General features: G+C 41.5%; 1 protein-coding gene across 6 annotated transcripts in view; it reads right to left on the bottom strand.

Annotated features, from left to right (window-relative positions):
* Positions 1-21341, bottom strand: part of mpp2 (MAGUK p55 scaffold protein 2) — a 72765-nt gene extending 51424 nt beyond the window's left edge. For 2 of the 6 annotated variants that reach the window (XM_008113532.3, XM_003222642.4), the window contains exons 1-2: positions 20813-21156; positions 5916-6030 (exon numbers count right to left, since the gene is read on the bottom strand). In XM_008113532.3, coding sequence (XP_008111739.2) covers positions 5916-6030; positions 20813-20938 — 241 coding nt within the window. In that variant the 5' untranslated portion in view covers positions 20939-21156. Of the gene's footprint in view, positions 1-5915; positions 6031-7096; positions 7116-15453; positions 16004-19348; positions 19753-20812; positions 21157-21185 lie in introns of those variants that run through there. The other 4 variants (XM_008113533.3, XM_062958239.1, XM_062958240.1 and 1 more) reach the window with 4 other exon arrangements.
* Between the last annotated feature and the right edge of the window lie 5281 nt (positions 21342-26622).

Here is a 26622-nt window from a genome sequence, read left to right as displayed (position 1 = left end):
AACTGCCAACAGCACATCAGTCATGCATTACTTTTATTCTTATTTAAAAACTGAAATGACTAAAAATGATCCAAACCAGCAAACCCTCCTCATTATAAAAGGATGAATTAATTAAAACATACAATGATTACTACTCAACATGCTGACATAACTGCTATTTAACAGTTTTTAAAAACCAAAGTTGTCTTGAAATATGAAGAAAGCAACCTAAACAAATCAAGCTGTCCTAAATTGTTCCAGGCTTACCACCTACTTCTCCAGAGTACATACCTTCTACTGTTCTAGATACCCGCAGTCCGCTGACTGCTTTAGGAAATCCCCCTGCAAGCTGCATTCAACGAGTGTGGAAAGAGGTAATGCAACTCCCACTGCTCCACAATCCATGCTATGGATTGATTTTGTTTGTTCTTTGCTGGAAAGCTGCCATCCATTAGGAGATGACCTTAATATGTTTTAGCTGTTCGATACAAAAACAACTAATTCCCAGAAGTTTTTAGTAACTGAGGTGTCTCAGACAAAACATTTCTAATGTCTGATTTCAATGTCACCCATCTTTCTTTCTTTTTAGTTTTTAGGGCTAGAATTGCATAAATAACCAATTTCTGGGTTTCTCCAATAAGTTGAAGACTTTGATCTAAGGCAGATGTAGGCACAGTAGGTCTTATAAGCCACATGCCTCAATCCCCCAATTTTGTGGTCTTTGAAACCTCTCTCAAGTCTCCCTGCAAAGCTTTTTCTTTTCTTTCTTTTTTTACAAAAATCAGCACAATTTTTGGACAAACTTTTAACCAAAACACACATACACAGAGCAAAAGCGTGAAATATACATTAATACCTCATCATCCTTAATAAAATCCTAAATAACCCCAAATGCATCTATTTTCCTTTTCGGTCATTCTCAAAATGGCAAATTGTTGCCATTTTGAGATGGATGGCACAGGATAATGAAAGTACATGGACTCACTGGGTGTATGTGGAGGAATAGCTCCTATCAGAAGAAGTATATTATATTTATATATATTATATTTATAGCATTTATATTCCGCCCTTCTCACCCCGAAGGGGACTCAGGGTGGATCACATTACACATATAGGCAAACATTCAATGCCTTTTAACATAGATCAAAGACAAGACAAACATAGGCTCCGAGCGGGCCTCAAACTCATGACCTCCTGGTCAGAGTGATTCATTGCAGCTGGTTTCAGCTGGCTTGCTCTCCAGCCTGCGCCACAGCCCGGGCCCGAAAAGTATGAAAAGTGGCTCCCCTTTCTGGGATAGTGGCCTTAACCTGCTTCCACTTTCCACTGTAGTCTCTTTCAAAATGGCAACAGAAAGCAATCAAACTTCTTGCAATCCCAACTCCTGAAGGACACCCAAGATATTCTTTGGTTTTCTGATTATGACCGTAAGCCTTCAGAGTTACCAGTTAAGGCTCATTCCCTTTCAAGTAAGGTGGCCACCTGGGAGCTACTATAAAAGTTGAAATGCATCACTCCAAAATAGGGCAAAATTGTACATCCGTAACTTTCCCCCTGTGCTATTAACTTTCCTCCTAACTGTGCAGTTAAGTGGCTTAAGCAGGGACATTAGGATTATTGGCTGGGCGTCCAAGGTAATCGGCAGATTCATTGAGAGAGGTTTAATTGGGTAGTCAGGAGCTTAGACAGAAAAACAAGGAGCAGGTAAATGTTGACAGTGTGCAGAGACTATGGAAATAGAGCCAAATTGCTCCTATGTCATAAAATCTGGAAAGCAAGACACATTATTGTGGGGACATACCTTCCAATATTGCACAGATGTAAACTGGGCCATGCATGGCCAAGCAACATCAGAGTGTGGTCAAGATGGAGATATGCTGGGGACAAAGGAAAGTGGGAAGAAGAGAGAGGAAACGGGTATTTTAAAAGCATTTGAAATAAGATGGCAGATGATTAATTGGGACAGTTCATGCTGGATCAAAACGGTGGGACACTGAATGTGTGTGGGGTTTATTTTAAAGGGCTTAAGAAACATGGCAACACCTAGGAAGGTCATCTTGGTCACTTCAAACATTAAGCAAAGGCAATGATCACCCCCTTCTCCTGCGCAAATAAAAATATTGCTATAAAATGTGTCTTATTGTTTTCATCTGGATGAAATGTTTTCAGGAAAGTGGTACTGGGGGATTATGACAAAGCCTTAATAGTTATATTGTAATCATTGGGGAGGATTGTGGGATTTTCCTCTTGAAATATCGCTCTAATTCTGTTTGGAAGCACTGGTTCAGGGGGCGGCGGGAGGGGGGGTTGCCAATAGGATACTATTTTGCTACTATGGTGTTTATCAGTTAACTGCAAACATTCTTCTATGACTTCCTAGAAGGCTGAAAGAATCCAAAGCTAATTGGCTGACATACTATCTCATAGAGAAGGAGAAGTGGGCAGGGAGGGAGAGGTTTTCTTTCCTAAAGCACATGTTTTCATTTTGGGCTAAAACCAAAGGCCATGACCATGCCAACAGTCGGATTCCAAACTGAAACTTTACTATGATTTTGTCTAATTAGAATATCCTTTGCCATTCTAGAGACCTCTATGAGTCCCCTTCTCTCTCTCTCTCTCTCTCAATCTCTTTTTCTTTTCTTTTTTTTTCTTTTTTGCATAAGAAAGGCATTTAAAATTATGGTCACAATCTGCAAAACAAATATAAACCTGCAGTTCATTCTGTGCACAGTGGGCCTTCAATATCAGCTAGGATTTGGATCCAGGATTGCCATAGATACTAGGTTTGTGCACGGATTTGGAGTGGTCAGTTCCCTTTGGCCAATTCAGCTTGTTCAGCTTAGCGAGATGGCCATAACAGTAAGGGCTCAGCCGTTTTTTGTTTTGTCCGTAAAAGCACCACGTGGCAGCAGATCATGGCTCCTCCTCCCCTATTTGGCACACCGCTGTATGGAGAGGCTGCCGCGTGCTGCTCCCCAATGGGTTTCCCTGTGAACTCTACCTATTGGACCAATCAGAACAGAAGAACGCTGTGACATGGTTTACGCACTGCTTCCTTAACCCGGTTGCTCAAACCCAGACTCCCAAGACAGACAGACAGACAGACAGACAGACAGACAGACAGACAGACAGACAGACAGACAGAGAAAGAAAGAAAGAAAGAAAGAAAGAAAGAAAGAAAGAAAGAAAGAAAGAAAGAAAGAAAGAAAGAAAGAAAGAAAAGGGTCCCAGGAAGGATGCTTCCTTAACCCCATTCTTCAAACCCGGACTCCCTTGAAAGGAAGATAAGAAAGAGCCCTAGGAGGGGTGCTTCCTTAACCCCATTGTTCAAACCCAGAGTTCCTTGAAAACAAGAAATGAAAGGATCCCAGGAATGGAAGGGGGAGCCTCGTAAATTCCCCATTCCTGCCAATGAGTCAGGATCTTCCCAGATCTTTCAGCTGCCTAGCCGAAAACAGATTCTCCCATTAGCCTATTTTTTGGGGGGGGGGCTCCCAAAAATGGATCTGGGTACCCCAAAAATTCAGATACCAAAAACAGATCGCCCTCCTGCCAAATTGCACAATCTTAATAGATACCCGAAAGTCCGTGGCTACTCAAGTCCCATTATATGCATCAATATACAAAAATTGTGTCCCTTATATTAGATGGGAAAAAACAAAGTTTGCTTTTGGGAATTGAGGTGGGGATATTCTCAAGCCGTGGCTGGTTGACTTTATGGATACAGAATCTGTGGATATGGTGGGTCGGCTAAATAGGAATTCGGGGTTTGTACAGTAAACCATAGTAAACAAACAAGCCAGAAAATCAAGGTTCCAAATCAGAGAGAGAGAGAGAGAGAGCGCTTCTGTGGTGAGAAGAGGTTAACCCTGTTAAAAAGTTATCTTCCATTGGGAATTTTCAAAGAAATATCCATGTAAGTCTCTTGCAGCATAAAAAGAAGGAAGGAAAGAAAAGAGAAAGTGTTTTGAATATGATATGTCAAGAATTAAATGTGAAAACAGGTAGGAGGGCGAAATGGAGTTTCACAGAGGAGGGGTACGGCTGGATGAATTCAACACTTGATGATGCAGGGTTTTCTTGATGGTTTCATTTGTCATAGCAGCAATATATTATATTGTCATGTTGAGAAAACAGTAATATTTCAGTTTCAGCACAAGATGAAGAAACATGTTGTTTCTTTTGTTCTGTGGGGAGGCATAGCTTAGCCACAGGTTTTACTAGCAGAAGAAAAATTCTCACTATGAGCAACTCCCCTCAGCAACACACAAACCAAGGACAGCATAAAATAATTTCTTGGGAAGAATGACAACAAATGCTAAGCACCCTGTAAACACCTCTACAAAATTGCTAAAGGGAAGTGGAGAAATTTGGCAACATGCCATAAGCCTGTGACTGCATTTTGCTTCAAACACAAGATAAAAAGAAAACAAATCTAAAAGGAAAACCAATACAGAAGCCCAACATGTCAGGATTATATGAGACTATATAGTGATATGCATCTTCACTTATTTTGTTGTGGCATGCAAGAAAAAGTTATTTCAGAAAGGTTTTTTTCCTCCCACTGCATTTCAGAATGGGGGGGGGGGGGTTGCACAATATTTGCAAAACAACTTTTTGCGCAAAATCAATGTTTTGTGCAGGACACAGTGTGTTTACAAAATACATGGTTTTCTGCACAAAACATTGGCTTTTGAAGAGTTACACCACTGGCCTCTTTAATACTCAGATATGATTCTTACTGCTATTCATGACAATATTCAATGTGTTTCTTTAATCAGGCAGGTCACTGAATATAGATCATAGTTAGACAACATCCTAGAAAGCACAATAGGTTATCCGGCACTTCTATCTAGGAATATAATTTTTCACAAATTTGATCTTTCCAGGTGAAAACAATGATATCATTTTAATCTTAGCTGCAGAAAAAGGTACAGTTTTTAAAAACTGGTAACAGTTTAGGAATTATTTGGGGCACTAAAATAAAACAAGGACCATTTTTCTGCACAGAAAATAATACATCTGTGCTGAAAACAGGTTTCTGCATAGAAAACAGCATTTTTGTGCAGGAAACCTTTTTTTGCAGAAGTGTTATTTTCTGCACAGAAAATGAGGGTTTTTTTATATATGATTTTTTTTAAAAGAAGAAGATGCTACTTTCTGTACAGGAAACTTCTTTTCTGTAGAGAAGTTTTCTAAATTGTGCAGAAGAAGTCCTGAACTTTGAAGATTTGCTCCTTGCTGTGATTTTCCCTATCAGTTTTCCCTAATACAAGTTTCCCTAACACATGGGAAACCTGTTTCTTGACTATCTTTCAAATATTTTAAAAATATAATTTCAATATGCTACAAACTATAAAACCTACATATATGTAATCCAACACATCTATGCTGCCCCTAAGGGTAGAACAAGATCTAGCGGTTTGAAGTTCAGGAGAGTAGATTTCCATTTAACATTAGAAGTAACTAAAGAAGAACTTTTGGACAGTAAGAGCAGTTCCGCAATGGAACCAACTGCCTAAAGAAGTGTTGGGGTCGCCTTTAAAAAATCCAGACAGCTACCTGCTTTAGCTCAGTGGTTCTCAACCTGTGAGTCCCCAGATGTTTTGACCTTCAATTCCCAGAAATCCTAACAGCTGGTAAACTGGCTGGGATTTCTGGGAGTTGTAGGCCAAAACACCTGGGGACCCACAGGTTGAGAACCAATGCTTTAGCTGGATAGCCTGTATTTTTTTATAACAAAATTTTATTTTTTAAAACACAAAGAATATATACTGTACACATACAAAACATTTACAATTCCCACCACTGCTGGATAGGATAGCCTGTATTGAGGAAGAGTTAGTCTAGATTGCCCATGGGACTCCTTCCAACTGTATGATGCTTAAGGGTCCAGTTTGTGACAGCCTGATCTTGAGAGAAGAGTAAATTCTTACCTGTCTCAGAGTTTGTAGAAGCAACAGGCATCTCAAAGGCTGGAGAAGTTCGCTCTGTGCTGGATGTAAAAGTGGCTAATAATTCTTCTTCTTCTGACAGGTCCTGCTGGTGATGCTGTGGAGAGAAATGGAAAGACAGACCTTTGAAAGACATTCTAGGGATGATTGGCTACCATCCATAGCAGGCAGGATTCATCACAGTCCAGCAGTTGTGCACATAATCTCCTCTCCCACCAGGAAGCTCCTGGAATGGGTATGCATTTCTTATTATAATGCATATCCAGAGCTGCGGTGGCTGCCGGCTTTCTATAAAGAAGAGAGCCAGTCCCTGCAGCTCTTGCTTACTTAATTTTGAGAAGCTGAGCTTACTGTAGTTCATTTCCCTGGATGCTGGAACAGATCAAACAACCAAGAAAGATAGCTCTTTGCATTTCAAAAAAGAGAACGCCTCAGTGAAATCTTCAGCTCAGTTCTTACTGTCAATGCAAAATCATACCATATGTGTGTGTATAGAGAATTCTGTTGGCCTCAAAATTCACACGTTTGAGAGAAAATAAGGAGCATAAAACTATAAGTTTATATTGTCTGTGCACATCTCTTGATGACTGTCATGACAATGACTTTACCAGAGTTTCCAAAAACAATACAGTACATATTTTGTGTAATGTTATGCATGGAGACCCAGGTAGAAGCTGTGCAGCCCTCCAAAGGTTGAGAATACAGAAAATTGCAGCATGTTAGGAGATGCAAGTCTGGAAATAATTGTAAAGGGATAGCATCCCAACCTAAAGCAGATAATGTGATAGCAGAGTCAATAGGCCTGCAAAGAGAATGAAGAGGCCAGAATACATTAACCTACTCTTTCCTACATCAGGATGGTCCAAGTATGGCCTTAAGGAGCCAAAAGCTCCCTAAAGCCCCCAGACCATCTCTCCAAAATTAAAAACAGGCAATTTTATGGCCAAAACTTGCAATTTGCACCCCACATCTACTCAAGCTCCCCATTCCAAAGATTATCCCTTCTCCCAAAATTGCTTGAAAATCAGCAGAGAATAAATGATGAAGTGATACTACATCACTTCTAATTTATTTGATTGTGTAGTAGGGGAGGGACTGTGGTTTCTCGTCTCTTCTACCATTTCCCAAACATGACAAAAGAGTGTGCTTATTCAAAATTGTACCTTCCTTTCCCATCATTCAGTTCAGGGCTTGTCCACGTCATTCAATCTCAGTATTTGCAATCTATACTATAACAACAACAACAACAACAACAACAACTTATAATAATAACTTTATTTTTGTACCCTGCCTCCATCTCCCCAAAGGGACTCAGGTGGGGGGGGGGGGGGCTTACATATGGCACAAGATGCCTAAAACAATGCATAAAATAAAACAACAATAGTATATAAAACAACAATTTGAACTCAGAACAGTGCCCAAGAACTTATATCATTTATATCATATCATTTATATTGTATCATTTATATCATTATGTCATTTGTCATAAAATCATGGCCAACTGTAAACAAGAAGAAATGAAAGGGATAATGCAAGTTGTAGCTAAGGAACAAGGGAATGGGGTGAAAGTGCTGTGCTATATCATAATTGCAGACCATTGGGCTAGATATTCTCAAAGGCTTGTCTAAACATTCAAGTCTTCTGTAAATCTGTAAAAGCCTCCTACATTTCTAAAATATTACCTCTGTTACAATTTTGTATTTCTGGTGTTGATGATGCTTCTCATATTCAGATTTTAAGCATAATTTGAGGACTGTTTGATTTTGGGTAGCTTTGATTAGATTCTGATACTCCAATACAAACATAGAATTGTTGTTGTGTGCCTCCCAAGTCATTTTTTATTTATGGCAGCACTAAGACAACCTTAACAAGTTGCTTTCTTGGCACTGTTTGTTCAAAGGAGAAGTCCTTTTCCATGAGGCTGAGGGAATGTGACACCCAGATGTCACCTTGTTGGCTTCCATGATTGAGAAGGGATCTGGTCTCCAGAATCGTAGTCCAACACCCAAGTCGTTGCATCACACTGGCTATCTCAGAATAAAAACATATAGAGACAGTCCCTGAGTTAGAAACATGCGACTTAAAAAGAACTCGCTCTTAAGAACGGGGCTGAAGCAACAGGAAGTGAGATAAAACTACCCCTCAGAAAGGAAATTCACTCCTGAAAGAATTATCATGGGGAAAAGGGGCCTCCACTGAAGCTTTCTCACTAATCCTTGTTTCCACAACAAGCCAAATTAATCAAAATCCAATTATCGCAGGGATGGAAAGTGAGGTGAAATCTTCTGAACAGAGGCACAGACAGCAAACAAATACCACAGGGTGTTATCCTTTCTCTCTGCCATCCAAAGCTAAAAAAATGTACCTGTTCTGACTAACAAACAAATTCAACTTAAGACCAAACCTACAGAACTTATCTTGTTCATAACTTGAGGACTGCCTATTCTCAGAATCACTCCTTGTGTAGTACAATGGGTCTTACTCCCAGGCAAGTATGTAAAGGACTGCAACCTTAGTTTTTAAGCAACACAAAGGCAGAGTGCAGTTCATGATTTCCTCAAGCTAAAACTCAAGCTCTTCACTGGATTCAAACATCACTTCTTTTGATGCTATTGCCAATCTTCCGGTAAGAGACACTGCCAAAAGGAGTAAAAGCTCAAATTTCCCACTGATTGCTAAATAGATTAAACTTTCCTGAATGCAATCAAAAGGTTTCATTCATTAATTGTAGTTGCTAGCTAGGAGTCCCCACCCATGGAAACCTCTTAGTTTCCAACCCAACTTACATCTGGTTTCTGCCAAAGTTCACAGCTATCAGAAGAACATTAATGCTTCTGTTTAAAAATTGGGGAGACAAGACAAGACAAGACTACAATTACTATATTTCATCACATAATATTTACAATCTCCCCTTTGGGGGGGGGGGTGAAAAAAAGGGTGCAACTATTATGCAATAGAGACTATTATGTGGTGAAAAAAAACCATCCTTGAGGGGCTTTTTGCCACTAATAGTCCGTTTGAGGGTACAGCTGCACGAATGAGTGAAGAAGCATCACCTGTGCACATGGCTGTGCACTCAAAGCATAGCTGTGGAGAGGAGAGGCAGGCAGGTGAGTTCAGTCACCAAATCACTTCTCTCTTCCAAGTTACAGAGGCTTGCCTTGACTGGCAGTCAAGGCAAGCCCTGTAGCTTCGAGGAGACAGGCATGCGGGTGAAGTCTCACTCACCTGCGCACCTTCCCCCTTCACATAAGTCATACCAATGAACAAATGGTGTGCTATTATGCAAGGAATGTTAAAAAAATTAAAACGGGACTCCAAAATGGGGGTGCGACTATTATGCAATGCCAACTATTATGTGATGAAATATAATATTCCTTTTTTCTTACTGCTGAAGACATAATACAGGAAATTGCTTATTTAAAAATATGATTTATACAATCCTAAGAAGCCAAATAAGTGTAATTCAGGAGATCTCAAAGTAATATAGTCAAGCTATATGTAGTAGGAGACACTTTTCCATCAACAGAATTGAAGAAAGATCTCCAAGTGCCAGTTCAGCTGGCTGTTGAACACAGAATGGGACATGGCTACTATCTTGTTCTTTACTTTTGGCTGTAAAATACCTTGATCTGACCTTATCTTCAAGCACCTCGAAATCTCCTATAAGTGGTTCCCATCCATTTTTTTTCTCAACTTCAGCCTTCATGGTGATATAGACTTAGAAAGGTAATTCAGCATGCTTTGTGGTTGAATCTGGATTTAAACCCTATCCAAATCCAACACGGAACCATGCAGGTTCTTAGTACTTTTCCAATGCTATTTTACTTTTCAAAATTTAAATTCCCAAAGCATAGCCTTAATATTCAAATGACCAGAGTTGGGATGTTACCTTTTTCTGGACTACAATCCCCAGAATACTATCTGCAATAAGATACAAACTGACTAGATACATGGGAAGGTTTCCCAAAATGAGGGCGGTCGCATCTTGAGCAAAGAAGTCCTGTGATTCTAGCAAATAGTATCCAGTCTGCCGACACACCTCTCTTTCTAAACAAGACACTGAAAAATAAACATATACAAGCCAAGGTAATTGCCTTGGTTATTCACCTCTAGTCTGCCCTTTTATTACTCCAGACCTCACTGACAGCTCTCAGACAAAATTCTAACAGGCCCTGCTGACAGCAGAGGGAAATAATCAATCACAAGACTGACATGCCCACAAGCAACAGCTTCATCCGTAAATGAGGAATCAATATACATTGGGGATGGGGGAGCCAGGCCCTTAGGAGGACATCTGAGACACGTTCCTTTTACTAATGAAAGTGCAGACTGCCTTGTTTGGGGGAACCTGGAAGCAGTGCTGGCTCCAGGATTTGCAAAGCCAAGATGATGGCTGTCATGGGAATTTTTCAGCCATGGATCAGTTAGTCCCTCAAAATGACCTTAATATAGTGAGATACTGAAAATTAAGCTGCCTTCCTGGAGACTCTAGACCTTTTCACACTGTAAATATTTGAAATTATAACACAATGAAAAAACAAAAGTCTCTTAGGTAGCAAAAATGAAACATACATATATAGGATGAACAACACCTGGCTTGACAACAGTGTATGTAGAAGGGATTTAGGAGACTTAATAGACCACAAGCTGAACATGAATCAACAGTGTGATGTGGCAGCTAAAATGTCAATATGATTCTAGGTGGCATCAATAGAAATATAGTATCTAGAAGAAGGGAAGTAATATACCATTCTAGTCTGCTTTGATCAGACCTCAACTGGAATACTGTGTCCTTTTCTGGGCACGACAATTTACAAAGGATATGGACATTTGACAAGCCAACCAAAACAGCCACAGGTTTGGAAGCCAAGCCCAAATTAGAAGTAGCTTAGGAAGCAGGGTATGGAGAAGAGAAAGTTGAGAGAGGACACAATAGTCATGTTCAAATACTTGAAAGGATGTCACATTGAGGATGGAGAAAATTTGTTTTCTACTGCTCCAGAGACAAAATAACAGGGCAATGGATTCAAACTACACCTCAACATTAGGGGAAATTTCCTGATGGTAACAGCTATAGACAGTGGGATACGTGGTCTCAAAGTGTGTTGGAGTATCCTTCTCTGGATGTTTTCAAGCAGAGGCTGGGTGGCCATCTGTTGGGAGTGTTTTGATTGTGTATTTTTGCATGGCAGAGGGTTGGCGTGAATGGTCCTTGGGTTTTTCCAGCTATATGTTTGTATCATTCCACTTGTAGATTACAGAAAGGCACTGAGGACTGATGCTTGCTTCAGTATTATAAATTGTTTCCCTTACGACAATATCTTACCTGTTATCACAGGGGGGAAAATTATACATTTAATTACTTTGCATCATGGGTTTATAGGCTTTAAAATAGTCATCCTCAAGCATGAATATTTCACTCTATTGCCCCGATTAAGTCAATACACCCAAAACTGTATTTGTTAGATGAAAACACATTTCAGATTATGAAAATATTAGCTTGGGCAAGCCCCTCTGAAATTGTGAAATATTCTTTAGCTTTAGAGCATTAAAAATCCTATCTAGGAGGACTGTCGGCAAAAATAAAACTTTCTGACAGCAGAAATAAAAAAGGAGGGCTCTGCAACACGTTTTTTGGACGGATGCAATCTTGTGGAATGTTCACAAATACTCTGCCTTCTCATGGAAATTGTGAGCAGTAGAATAGATGAATAAATCTGACTTTATTAGTCAAGGCGAAAAGCAAATGCCTTCTGAATTCCTCGTTAAACTAAAAAGTGGAGTATAAGTAACACTGTGTGGCTGAGAAGGATAAGTGGAAAGGCATATGAGATAAACCGAAGATGATAAAAAGACCAGGAAGCCAGAGGGAAATAGTTGTACAAAAGCTTCCCTGGAAGTGTGGCCACATACGCAATTATGCATAATCCAAACAAAGGACAAAAGCAGACAGATTTCCATTTGATATACATGAGCTTGCTTTTTTGTACAACTACAGTACAACCCCACATTCCATGGGGAATGTGATCCAAGACCTCATGTGGATCCCTCAAAATCACTGATAATAACAGATCCTAAATTTTGACTACACTTAAACAGGAGCCCCTGATGGCGCAGCGGGTTAAACTGCTGAGCTGCTGAACTTGTTGACTGAAAAGTTGGCGGTTCGAATCCGGGGGAGTGGGATGAGCTCCCGCTATTAGCCACAGCTTCTGCCAACCTAGCAATTAGAAAATATGCAAATGTCAGTAGATTAATAGGTATCGCTTCGGAGGGAAGGTAACAGTGCTCCATGCAGTCATGCTGGCCACATGACCATGGAGTTGTCTACGGACAATGCCGGCTCTTTGGATTAGAAGTGGAAATGAGCACCAACCTCCAGAGTCGGACACGACTAGACTTAACTTTACCTTTTTAGGCTGGAAGCATTCCATAGCATCACATGGAAGGACTTAAACCCACAAACACTTTTGGGGAAAGGGGGGATATTTTTTGAAGCTTGGGTATGTGAAACCATGGATATCAAATCTGTGGGTAAGGGGGTAATATAGTACTGCAATTCTCCAGCCACTACAACCCGGCCAATTCACGAATGCTGGGAACTGAGCCCAAAGTCTGGCTGATTTATATGTACAGACAGAATGACTGTATTTTAAATAGAAATGCAGTATTTCCTCATTATCATATCGAGGAGAGACTGTGATGTGTGATCTCTGATGATGTGCAGCTTCAGGGGCCCCGATCTCCCTTCTTATCATTTAAATTGTGCTACAGCTGACAAGCCTCCCAGTAGAAAGCATGTTCAAATTGAGAAAAAGTCTTGCATAAAATAGGATACATGGCTACTCCAACAAAGTGCAATTTTCCAGTTCTCATAAGACCTAAATGAGCTGGCTAGGTTTGATAGAAATATCTTAATAGCCCCATCCTCCCATCCCCACTCTAAGGAGAGAACTGTGGAGGTATGTTGTGCATATATGCACATATATACATTGGCAGAAAGGAATGCTGGAAGGAAATGAAGGTTGGCTGACAGAGAATGGAAAATGTATTTTTGAACGATTACTCCAAAGGGTTTCTGGGAATTACAATTCCAAAAAGGTACCCTGGAAAAACTAGGTTTCTTACTGCCAGACTAGGCAGAAGCAATTCATCCTGAAAAAAGAGCCCCTGAGAAAATGGTCAGGGGTATATGGTCATGATGAAGTGTATTTACAGTGCAGAATTATACCAGTTTGATACTGCTTTAACTGTCACAACTGTATCCTACATAATCCTGGGATCTTATTTGATTTCTTGGAGCCGTGGTAGCACAACGCATTAAACTCTTCTGCCACTTGAACCACTGACTTGAAGGTTGGGTTGCTGACCTGAAGGTTGCTGATTCGAATCCGCAAGATGGGGTGAGCTCCCATGTGTCAGCACTAGCATGTGGGGACATGAGAGGAGCCTCTCAGCAGCATGGTAACACATCCGGGCATCCCCTGGGCAACGTCTCTGTAAACAGCCAATTCTCTCACACCAGAAGCGACTTGCAGTATGTTCTCAAGTTGCTTCTGACACGATAAAATATTAAGACTTCTCTGCTACACCCGATATCCACTGAGGTTTTGGTTCCAGGATCTGCCATGGATACCAAAATCCATGGATGCTCAAATTTCATTAGATGCAATGGCATAATAAAACTATGTCCCTTTTGTAAAAATGGACAAATCAAGGTTTGCCTTTGGGATTTTTAATATATATATTTCCAAGCTGTGGATTGAATCCATGGATGCAGAATTCATAGTTACAGAGGGTTGACTGTATGGTTTTTTGAGACTTTATCAAATATACTGTATATCGTATAATGCTTGTTTCAGGAACAAGCATTTTAAATCCTCAGCCAACATGCATGGCTGTCCTACCAAACTGCAAATCCAGGATGTCATAAATGCTAAAGTGAAATATAGCACTATAGATGTATGGTGTGAATGGGTTTTAAGAGCTATTGATGTACAACGTTCTCTCCATTCTGAGAATTCAAACTTGACTTGGACTGGGCAGTCCTTCAGACAGAGGATCCATTGGGATGCTGTGAGTTTTCCGGGATTTATGGCCATGTCCCGGAAACATTCTCTCCTGACGTTTTGCCCACATCTATGGCCTCCATCCTCAGAGGTTATGAGGTATATTCGAAACTAGGCAAGGGAGGTTTATATATCTGTGGAAGGTCCAGGGTGTGAGAAAGAAATCTTGCCTGCTTGAGGCAAGTGTGAATGTTGCAATCGGCCAGGTGTTAGCTGACCCTGATTGTTTCATGCCTGAAATTGCTCTGTTTTCTGAGTGCTGTATTTTATTTACTGTCCTGATTCCAGAGTTTTTTTAAATACTGATAGCCAGATTTTGTTCATTTTCATGGTTTTTTCCTTTCTGCTGAAATTGTCCACATGCTTGTGGATTTTAATGACTTCTCAGGGCCAGCTAACACCTCCCCCAGGCAGGAAGCAGCCAGGCTTTGAAGCTGCAAGGTCATTCAATACTAATTAAGGTGGCCAATTTCAACATTCACACTTGACTCCAACAGACAAGAGTTCTTTCTCCCACCCAGGACATTCCTCATACAGTAGAGTCTCACTTATCCAACATAAATGGGCCAGCAGAACATTGGATAAGTGAATATGTTGGATAATGAGAGATTAAGAAGAAGCCTATTAGACATCAAATTAGGCTACGATTTTACAAATTAAGCACCAAAATATCATGTTATACAACAAATTTGACAGAAAAAGTAGTTCAATACACAGTAATGCTACATAGTAATTACTGTATTTACAAATTTAGCACCAAAATATCATGATGTATTGAAAACAATTACTATAAAAAAGCGTTGGATAATCCAGAACGTTGGATAAGCGAATGTTGGATAAGTGAGACTCTACTGTATATATAAACCCCACTTGCCTAGTTTCTAACAGACCTCACAACCTCTGAGGATGCCTGCCATAGATATGGGTGAAACGTCAGGTCAGAATACTTCTGGAACATGGCCATACAGCCCAGAAAACTCACAGCAATCCAATTATTCCAGCCATGAAAGCCTTCAACAACACAAAGGATCCATCATTCCTCCCTCCCTCCCTTCCATTCATTCCCTCCCTCCTTCTCTTATGTCTTGCTGTGGTCTTGTGGTGTCGTCAAGTGTTTTGAGTTGTGTATATGCACTTAATATATCTAACAAAACATTGTTTTTAAAAGAGTACTATTTTTCGAAGGCATATGGCCATCCTCTCTAAACCTTGACCGCTCTGTTACCTTAATAGCTTTGGCCAGGAGGCATGGTTGATACGCAAGGCTACCAAGACTCCAACTAGCTTGCCAGTAGATAGAACAGTGATTAAGAAAGATTAATTAGAACCAGCTGTTTGGACCCATGAGCATCTGGGCGGAACGGCTAAGACTGTTTAACTGTCTTGAAGCAAGACAGCAGCAGGGCTGAAAGCAGGCATGCAGGGGAGTGCATATGCTGGTTACTTACTGCTACCAACCCCAAGGAGAGAGACAATCTTTGCCTAAACAGTGTCCATTATGATGGGGATTCTCTTTGTCGTCTTGCGCACACACAGTCACCACAGTCTCCTCCCTGATAATCCAGCAACCCAAGGTATTCGACCTCCATTCAAAATGATCCACATCAGTGGGACTCTTGGATTATGTGGGCACAGGTTCATATGGCAAGCTGTGCTCCCACTCCGGAGGGAAGAGGGAGAAGCATTTGCTAAGCCTTTTTGTGCCGCCAGCTGAGAAGCCTATCACGCCGCATGCTGCCTTATGTAATACACTGCTACAGCCAGTCGACTCGAAGCTCGCTATTTGTGGCTTGCTGTTTTCATTGAAAACACACAGATGCCCCTTATTTGTCAGTTGCTATCTTTTTCTCTCTCTTCCCCCCAACCTCATTGCGGCAGCGTACCATACAGGGCCATTTTGAGGATGAACACAGCGCTGCTGACATGCGATTCTACACGAACCGAATGACTTGGACAAGCAATGGATTGTATATTTTGAAAGAGAATCCTTTCAAAAACAGTGAAAGCACATAATCTACAAGTCTTTTGCCTTCAGATACCATTATGCATCTAGCAGCTCTCTCATTTCTCCCTCTCTAACACCCTGTTTAGCTTTATGCATAACTGGTAATCTTTTGGGGTGAAGGTTGAAATCAAAATATGCAATTCAGCTTGCCAAAAAATCCCCTCCAAAGTTAGGATAATCTAAGTTTTTTCCCCGACATCTGTTTCAGCTTTAAGGCACATGCAAAAATACGGTTAAGCACTTTGTGCTCAATATATCACACACAGAGAAAGATAAAAACACAAAGCTACATAATGTAAAGTGAATGAGGCCTCCCTTCAGATGAGGCATAATTTAAAATGACAGTTTTTATGGTTCAACCCCTATGGACTTCCTGGCTAGGATCAGGCCAAACACTCTGCATACGCTCAATGTGTAATTTATTCTCTGTCATTGGAAGAGTTCGCAGTTAGGAAATCCAGCTTTCCATCTTTAGATCAGAATTAAAGCCAAAAGTGGGGAACAATTGCCACTCCAGGTGTTTGGAGACAGTAGAAAGCTAAGCCACAATAGTAAAAGTTTGAGAGTTGTAACCCAGTACCTGGAGAGCCAAAGTTTCTCAATGCCTGTGTTAAAGGTACAGATACCCAGGGCTTCCATGCACCCAGCCCCTTCAATGTGCCTTGTCCATTGTTTCCGATGTTTAAACTTAGGTTTGTGGGAGGGTTCTGTCATCCACCACCACCCAAGACACTGTCAGTTATGTGTCATTTTTTTCGTATCAGGAGAGACTTGAGAAACTGCAAGTCGCTTCTGGTGTGAGAGAATTGCCTGTCTGCAAGGACTTTACCTAGAAGACACCCAGATGTTTTGATGTTTTTATTATCCTTGTGGGAGGCTTCTCTCATGTCCCTGCATGGAGATGGAGCTGATAGAGGGATCTCATCCGCGCTCTCCCCGGTTTGGATTTGAACCGGCAACCTTCAGGTCAGGAACCCAGCCTTCAAGTTAGCAGTCCTGCCAGCACAAGGATTTACCCACTGCGCCACCAGAGGCTTCTACATGTCATAATTACTCTGTGCATGCTCAGAGGCAGCTCATTTGGTCCACTAGTTTAATCCACGGTAGCATGTGAGACCGGCAAAGTGTAGTGCCTTGATTTTGGAAAACATGAATCAAATCTTTGCTCAGCCCTGGAAATGCACTCTTTGGGCAAGTCACACTCTCTCAATCTCAAAGGAAGATGAAGGCAAGCCCCTTTCTGGACAAATCTTTCCAAGAAAAACCCATAATATGATCATCTTAAGCAATAAATAAAAAACAACTTGAAGGCACACCAAAACAACAAGCACTAACATCAATTCCCAGGGTTGCATCCTGGTTCGGATTAAGGCCCCATATACACTGCCAAATAAAATCAAGATTATCTGCTTTGTACTAGATTATATGGCAGTGCAGACTCATATAATCCAGTTCAAAGCAGATAATGTGGATTATCTGCTTTGATAATCTGGATTTTCTGGCAGTGTGAAGGGGCCCCAGTCATGAACTCACAGCCTTCAGCCCATCATCCTTTCTCACAGCACCTACTTCTCAGGGTTGTTGTGAGGCATATAGAAATGAATATTCAGTTTGGATTCTTTCACATAGTACATGTCATTAAAAATAGACACTGTGCTCTCAAGTGCTTCTTTTTAAATTACATCTTTTAATCCTCCTAGCTGCTGTCAGGAGGAGAGAAAATGCCTTCTTAATACCAGTTGAGCGTCCCTTATCCGAATTGCTGGGGATCAAAAGTATTTCGGATTTGGGGGGATTTTGGAATATTTGCCTATTTTGGAGACAGAACCCAAGTCTAAAGAGAAAATACACTTCTGTTTTATATATACCTTTGCACACATAACTTGATGGCAGTTTTATATACAGTTTTCTAAATACATTTGTGCATGAAATAAAGCATATGAACACTGAACCATCAGAAAGCAAAGCTATCTCAGCCACTCATGTGGACCATTTTGGCGTATGTACTCCACCATGTGGACCTCTTCCAAGGTGAACTGAACCGCCTAAACTGGGGTGTATAGGCCAATGGATACTCCACCACAGACATCAGAAGAGATGCAAGAGCAAGAACAAGCCATGAGAGTAAAGACAAAAATCCACCCAGAGGAAAAGTGTTCTTTCCATACATCAAGGGAACCAATTACCGCATAAGGAAACTGATAAAGAAACACCACTTACAAATTATCTGCAGATCAACAAAAAAAAAAATTCCAACAAATGCTACTTTCAGCAAAGGACACGAGGGATCCTCTCACCTCTGCAGGAGTCTACCGTATACCATGCAGCTGTGGACAAGTCTACATAGGGACCACCAAACACAGCACTGCCCAAAGACGAATCAAGGAACACAAAAGGCACTGCAACCCAAGTCAGTCATAGCAGAGCACCTGACGAACTAACCTGGACTCAGCATATTATTTGAGAACACAGAAATGCTGGACCACTCCAACAACACCTATGTCAGACTACACAGAGAAGCCACTAAAAACCACACGCATGTGGACAATTTCAATAGAAAGGAGGAAACCATGAAAATGAACAAAATCTGGCTACCAGTATTTAAAAAACTCTAAAATCAGGACTGTAAATAAAGAACAACACACAAAAACAGGGGAATTCCAGACAAGAAACAATCAGGGCCTCCAACACCTCCCAACAAAGGATTCCCCCAGGCAGGAAGCAGCCAAGCTTTGAAGCGGCAAGGCTATTCAATGCTAATCAAGGTGATCAATTGCAACATTCACACTTGCCTCAAACAGACAAGAGTTCTTTCTCTCACCCTGGACCTTCCACAGACATATAAATTTTCCATGCCTAGTTTCGAAGATACCTCACAACCTCTGAGGATGGCTGCCATAGATGTGGGCAAAATGTCAGGAGAGAATGCTTCTGGAACACGGCCATATAGCCCAGAAAACTCACAGCAACCCAGTGATTCTGGCCATTAAAGCATTCAACAACACAATTTTATATACAATACTCTAAATACTTTTGTGCATGAAATAAAGCGGACGAACACCAAACCATCAGAAAGCAAAGCTATCTCAGCCACCCATGTGGACCATTTTGGAATATTTCAGATTTTGGAATTGCAAAGATGGGGGCCCCCAACAGGACAGCGAACTGGCCTTCAGCTTTGAAAGTTTTACACCCTTCCTCTATCTGGTTTAGAGAGGTACAGGTTGTTTTTTGAGGCGGAGACACGATGCTCTATATCCCAACCACACCGCTCTGAAAATAAGATGAGTACTAGACTGCTAGGAATGCCTTCAAAGCAAGATGTACAAATGACTCACCATAAACAGAGCTGTGTCATATTGTGGAATAGAAAAACAGAACCCCCAGGGACTCTGATGAGCCGGAGAGCTAGAATCATCCATTTTGTTTTTTCAAACTATGACGTCCAAGAGGAGTAGAAGATACGGAGAGGGATTTCTGAACACCCTCCTCCTGTGCCAAATATTCACACCGATAATCATCCAAATACCACTAAAGCGTCATAGTTGGTCGACTTGATTTGGCAGAGCAGGGTGTGGGCTGGAAGGGTGAAGCAGGGAAACAGAAACGTGGACCACAATCCTACTCCAGATCCATTGAGGAAAATCAAGTAGATTTCCCAAAAGACACAGGTACAGGGTGGCACTGTCCATGCAGGCAAATAGGAGTAGAGGAGAAAGCGTGCAATTCCCTAACAGCCTTCAATATATAGGTTAAGCAACATCCTTTATCAGAAATTAATTACTCCAGAATTGTCACGTGGGAGGCTGAGATAGTGACACCTTTCCTTTCGGATGTTTCAGCGTACACGAAATACACATAAGCATTAAAATATTGTATATAAATATAAAATATCTTATAAATTGCATCTGAAATGCAAATTAATTTCCAGCATTTACACTTGGTTTTGAAAGGTATCTCATTATCAATGTGTTGTTGAAGGCTTTCATGGCTGGAATCACTGGCTTGCTGTGAGCTTTCTAGGCAGTATGTCCATGTTTCAGAAGCATTCTCTCCTGATGTTTTGCCCACATCTATGGCAAGCATCCTCAGAGGTTGTGAGGTCTGTTGGAAACTAGGCTTATATATCTGTGGAATGTCCAGGGTGGAAGAAAGAACTCTTGTCTGATTGAGGCAAGTATGAATGTTGCAATTGGCCTCCTTGATTAGCATTGAATAGCCTTGCAACTTCAAAGCCTGGCTGCTTCCTGCCTGGGGGAACCCTTTGTGCAGAGTTGTAGTTGACAATCCACAGATATATAAACCTATTTTGGAAACTAGGCAAGTGCGATTTATATATCTGAAATGTCCAGAGTGGGAAACAATCAGGGCCAGCTAACACCTCCCAACAAACAATTCCCCTAGGCAGAAAGCAGCCAGGCTTTGAAGCTGCAAGGCCATTCAATGCTAATCAAAGTGGCCAATTGCAAACTTCATACTTGCCTCCAACAGACAAGAGTTCTTTCTCCCAACCTGGACATTCCACATATATATAACTATCACTTGCCTAGTTTCCAACAGATCTCACAACCTCTAAGGATGCCAGCCATAGAAACGTCAGGCAAGAATGCTTCTGGAGCATGGTCATACAGCCCGGAAAACTCACAGCAACCCACTATCTCATTATCTCGATGCAAGTCTTCCAAAATTTGAAATGGATTTCCAGTAATAGTCAGGCTCCATTATATTCCATTACATAAATGCAAAATCCCCTCCAAACAAATCCAAAAGACTGACTCCAAGCATTTAGGGAGAGAGCCAACCTGTAATATCACACAGAGAGAGACCACATTCAAGGAGGGAGGGACAGAAGAGAGCATCATCCACAGCGATGCCATCAACAGGAACGAGGGAAAGCAGATGGAGGAGAGTGCTGGCATGCCAGGCATGAGGGCGAGAGGAGCTTCTTTGGGTGGTCCTCTCCATCAATGGACTCAACGAGAGCCAGGGATGAATGCTGCCCATGGGAGGGAGGTGGTTAATGTTGGCAGGCACTGGCCATGGGATGGGAAGGATGGGAGGAAAAGGAGAGGCAAGCAAAGCATCCGATGCGAAGCTCTAGTATATCATATATATAGCACCAAAATAAAATAGGGAAACATGGGAATGAGAGGAGGGATGAAGGGATGCTCTCACCTCCTTCGACGGCAACCTGGCGATCCTGCAAACGCTCGGGATGCGAGATACTAGCAATCCTCCGCAGCCCCCTTTCCAACGAGATCAGCGCCTCTATGGAGAGAAAAAGCTTCGCCTCGGGCCACTTCTCGGCTCGGCCACTAGGGGGCCTTAAAGGGGCAACGCGGTTCCCTGGGGCCCACCAGCTGGAAAAGCTGGAAAAGGTCACTGTCTTTTTAAGGCTTGTGTCCAAGGGGGGATTTCGACAGGTAGGGCTCGTTATATTTGGGAATGATAGGCAACACCTGTGGAAATGTCCCTTTCTGGTTGTCTTCAAATACACACCGACTGAGGCCCCTTCCACACAGCTGAATAAAATCCCACATTATCTGCTTTGAACTGAAATACAGTAGAGTCTCACTTATCCAACATAAATGTGCCGGCAGAATGTTGGATAAGCGAATACGTTGGATAATAAGGAGGGATCAAGGAAAAGTCTATTAAACATCAAATTAGGTTATGATTTTACAAATTAAGCACCAAAACATCATGTTATACAACAAATTAGACAGAAAAAGTAGTTCAAAATGCAGTAATGCTATGTAGTAATTACTGTATTTACGAATTTAGCACCAAAATATCACAATGTATTGAAAACATTGACTACAAAAATGCGTTGGATAATCCAGAACGTTGGATAAGTGAATCTTGGATAAGTGAGACTCTACTGTATATGCAACTAGCTGTGCCCAGCCACGCGTTGCTGTGGCAAAGTGGTGGTGGTATTGGTTAAAAATTGTTGTGGAATTTTTATTTGATGTTATTTGTATTTTTTAATTAATTTTATTGTAACTTATCTTTTTTATTTATTATATTTTATTATTTTCTTGTATTATTGTTAGTTATTTTCTGTTATTATAGTATTTTATTGTATTAATTTTAGTGTTTTTAATTTTTTACTATTTTTATTATTTTATTTTATTATTTGTATGTATTATATTTTATTATTTGATTATATTATTTTTATTTATGTTTTTTAATTGTATTATTTTATTTTGTTTTTTTATTTGTTTTTTGTATTTATTTTATTATTTTTGTTTCTCTTTGTATTGAGTTGCTCTGAGTTCTGTGGTCTGCCTGGTCATGTTCCAAATGTATTCTCTCCTGATGTTTCGCCTGCGTGTATGGCAGGCATCCTCAGAGGTTGTGAAATGTGTTGTAACAAAAGGAAGGGGGGTTTATGTATCTGTGGAATGACCAGGGTGGAAGAAAGAACTGTTGTCTGCTTTAGGCAAGTGTGAATGTTGGAACTGGCACTAAATAGCCTTGTAGCTTGAAAGCCTGGATGGTTCCTGCCTGCCTGGAATGAACAAAATGTGGCTCCCAGTATTAAAAAAATCTGTGAAATCAGGACAGTTAACTAAAAAACAGCACTGAGCAATCAGGGAATTCCAGACATGATGTACTGAGGGCCAGCTAACATCTCCTAAGAAAGGATTGCCCCTTTGAAGCAGGAAGCAGGCAAGCCTTGAAGGTGCAAGGGCATTCAATGGTAATCAAGGTGGCCAAGTGGAACATTCACAGTTGCCTCAGACAGATCAGAGTTGCCCCATCCTGGATATCATTGCTGAGATAGAAATAAACATCCCACTTGTCTGTTTTCAAACAGATCTCATAATCTCTGAGCAGGGCCGGCCGGAGATAATTTAAAATATTAAGTGGGGGGGGGGAAGCGCCCCGCCCTGCCGGCACTGCGGGAGGCGTGGCCATGTGCCGCAGAAGGCACATGGCCACGCCTCCCGTGGCGCCAGCGGGCCCCGCCTCCCGTGCCCTGGCCGCGCCTCCCGCGCTGCTCGCCCTGACCCCGCCTCTCACGCAGCGTGGGAGGCGGGGTCAGGGCGAGTAGCGCGGGAGGCGGGGCCAGGGTTGGCCCCGCCTCCCGCGCTACTCACCCTCGCCCGTCTGGCCAGACGGGCGAGGGTGAGTAGCACGGGAGGCGGGGCCAACCCTGGCCCCACCTCCCGTGCTACTCGCCCTGACCCCGCCTCCCACGCTGCATGAGAGGCGGGGCCAGGGCATGCTGGGCGGGAGGTGGGGCACCGCCCTGACGGTGCCCTGCCTCCCGCCCAGTGCGCCCTGGCCTGGCTGGCCTTGCCCAGCCGGCAGCGGCCATGTGGAGCTCGCTCGTCGCCAAACAGGCCTTCCTGTTCACCAGCGAACGAGCCCATGGTCCCCGCTGGGGCGGGGGAAGCCTGACGGCGCTCCCTGGGGACCTGAGCCCGAGGCGGCCGCCTCACGTGGCCTCTATGGTGGGACCGGCCCTGTCTCTGAGGATGCCTGGCATAGACATGGATGGCTGTTTGGCAGCAGAGAGGGTCGTGAGGGAATGGGATGTTTAAGAGGCTTTTCCTGAATCCCTTCTTATTATCCAACATATTCAGTTATCCAATGTTCTGCCAGGGTGTTTATGTTGGATAAGTGAGACTCTACTGTATATTTATAGTCTTATATTATCTGCTTAGAACTGGATTATATGAGGCTCCTTCTACAGAGCTGAATAAAATGCACACTAAAGTGGATTATATGGCAGTGTGGACTCAAGATAATCCAGTTCAAAGCAGATAATATAAGATTATAAATGGGTTATATAGCTGTGTGGAAGGGCCTTGAGTCTACAATGCCATATAATCCAGTGCAAATTAGATAATCTGTATTTTATAGGCAGTGTGGAAGAGAGAGTGAGGCCTGAGCAGGTTGCTAAGAGACCAAGTGGGCAGAGCTTAGTCTTCTAACTGACAGCAATTGGCTAAAAACAATTATTCCTCTCCCTCTAATTAGGACTTTATTTTTCTTTTATTTTTGTTGTCGGAACATAGGGGCAAGGATGGTGGATTGTGCTGCCAAATTTCTAGGTTCTGGGGCTTGTACTTTTTTGTTGTTTAGTGGCAGGGGAGGACACCATTTGTCTTTTATATATATAGATGTGGATTCTTATAACCCAATTCAAAGCAGATATTGTGGGATTTTCTGCCTTGATATTCTGGGTCTTATGGCTATGTGGAAGGGCCCATAGGATGCAGTTTCAGTGTAGATCCTAATGCAATTAAACTGCATTCTATGAGTTTACTGACCATGTAATGGAATTTCAAACTGCATTATATGACAGTGTGGATGGAGCTGCAAAGAAGTATCCACTGTTATAATAATACAGAATTTTTTTGAACGTCATTAAACCTATATTTAGTTAAATATATCAAGATGAATACAAAAACAAAGCATTGCTATACAGTAAATCAAAGGACTGTTACATTCACAGCAAAAATATTTTTCTCCCAAAAGATGAATTGACTCTTCTTGTAAACAATAATGGTTATTTACTGGGAAGTTGTAGACTCCAAATACACAAACTGACTCCTCTTCTTATATATAATAATTGTTCTTATTTCTTTACTATGAATAGTAGGCTCCAAAACCACAACCGATTTCAACTCAAGCAAGTCTTTATCAGGTGGAATGGAGCCTATTATATGTGTTGTTCTTCTTTAATGACCTTTAAAAAAATTATGTATTATTATAACAGTGGATACTTGTCTTTGTAGTTCCATTGATCCTTTTTTATTATACTATTTTAGTGTGGATAGAGCTTCCCAGCCTTTAGCCTTCTCCCTCAAAGAGTGTTGGTGTTTCACCAAACTACAACTCCCATGATTCTATAGCATTCAGTCACTGCAGTTAAAGTGGTGTCAAACTGTGTTAATTCTACAGTGTGGGTGCAACCTAAGAGAGGGCCCTTCCACACAGCCATATAACCCAGAATATCAAGGCATATAATCCACAATATCTGCTTTGAACTGGGTTATCTGAGGCCTCTTCCACACAGCTGAATAAGATCCCACATTATCTGCTTTGAACTGGAATATATGGCAGTGATATAGCAGTGTGGACTCAGGGTCCTTCCAGTAAGGCCCTACATCCCAGGATCTGATCCCAGGTTTTCCGCTTTAATCTGGATTATATGAGTCCACACTGGGTAAACAGAAAACCTAGGAACAGATCCTGGGATATGGAGCCTGTCTGGAAGGGCCCTTTGTTTAATGTATGGATTGATGTACGTCTTTCACCCACCAACAGTGTATTTGTGTGGAGTTTTCTGTTGCATGCATTTCCCCCATTCCCATTTTTAATGTACAGTAGAATCTCACTTATCCAACATAAACGGGCCGGCAGAACATTGGATAAGTGAATATGTTGGATAATAAGGAGGGATGAAGGAAAAGCCTATTAAACATCAAATTAGCTTATGATTTTACAAATTAAGTATCAAAACATATTGTACAACAAATTTGACAGAAAAAGTAGTTCAATACGCAGTAATGCTATGTAGTAATTACTGTATTTACGAATTTAGCACCAAAATATCACGATGTATTGAAAACATTGACTACAAAAATGTGTTGGATAATCCAGAACATTGGATAAGCGAGTGTTGGATAAGTGAGACTCTACTGTATGTGTTATTTCATGTTTGCTGTTGTTACTATTAGAACTATAAACTCTCAGACATCGCTTATCTTTGGCCCCATATACACTGACATATAATGCAGTTTCAGAATGCAGACAAATGGCATTCACCTGGATTATATGGCAGTGTAGACACATATAATCCAGTTCAATGTAATTCAGTCTGCATTGAGGTATATCTGTCTACACTGACTGTATAATGCAGTTCAAACGTCACTGTATGGCAGTGTAGATGGGGCCTTAGATGGCCATAAGCATTTAGAGTAAAAAAAAGTAACTTTGCCAAGTTCTAAAGCAGAATCTTAGTAATGTTATTCTAGTCTTACTGTTTTGTTTTACGTCTGTTTCATTTTAACTGCGCTTAAAACTCTAATATAGGGCCCTGCTCTGGTTTCAAGGAGAAGAGATGAATAATGACCGATTTCAGAAATGGACCTTGAATGCCAAGCCTGTTCACTATGAGTCATGGAAGGCATTTTTACAGATGTGGCCTGACATGACAATCATTTTGTAATGTGAATAGATTGTGCCAGCCTTCACCCAGGAAGCTCAGGGCTATGTGGTCTCTCGCACGTTCTTTTATCCTCTCGAGACAAGCTGGAACATGACCAAAGAAGGGTAACCAAGATCTGGAAACTAAGGCCCACACAGCTAAATAAAATCCCACATTGTCTGATTTGAACTGGAATATATGACACTGTGGACTCAGATAACTCAGTTCAAAGCAGATATTGCTGGATTTTCTGCCTTGATATTCTGTGTTACGTGTTATTCTGTGCGGAAGGTCCTGAGTCTTGTTAGGAACAAATGAGAGAGCTGGGTATGTTTAGCCTGAAGAAGAAGACATGCCCCTTCTACACCACCATATTATCAAAGCAGATAGTCCAGATTATCTGCTTTGAACTGGATTATCTGAGTCTACACTGCCATATAATCC

This window comes from Anolis carolinensis, chromosome 6 (genome assembly GCF_035594765.1).
Source record: "Anolis carolinensis isolate JA03-04 chromosome 6, rAnoCar3.1.pri, whole genome shotgun sequence".
Lineage (NCBI taxonomy): Eukaryota > Metazoa > Chordata > Lepidosauria > Squamata > Dactyloidae > Anolis > Anolis carolinensis.
The sequence above is the reverse complement of the archived record's forward strand: the minus strand, read 5'-3'. Positions and strand labels throughout refer to the sequence as shown.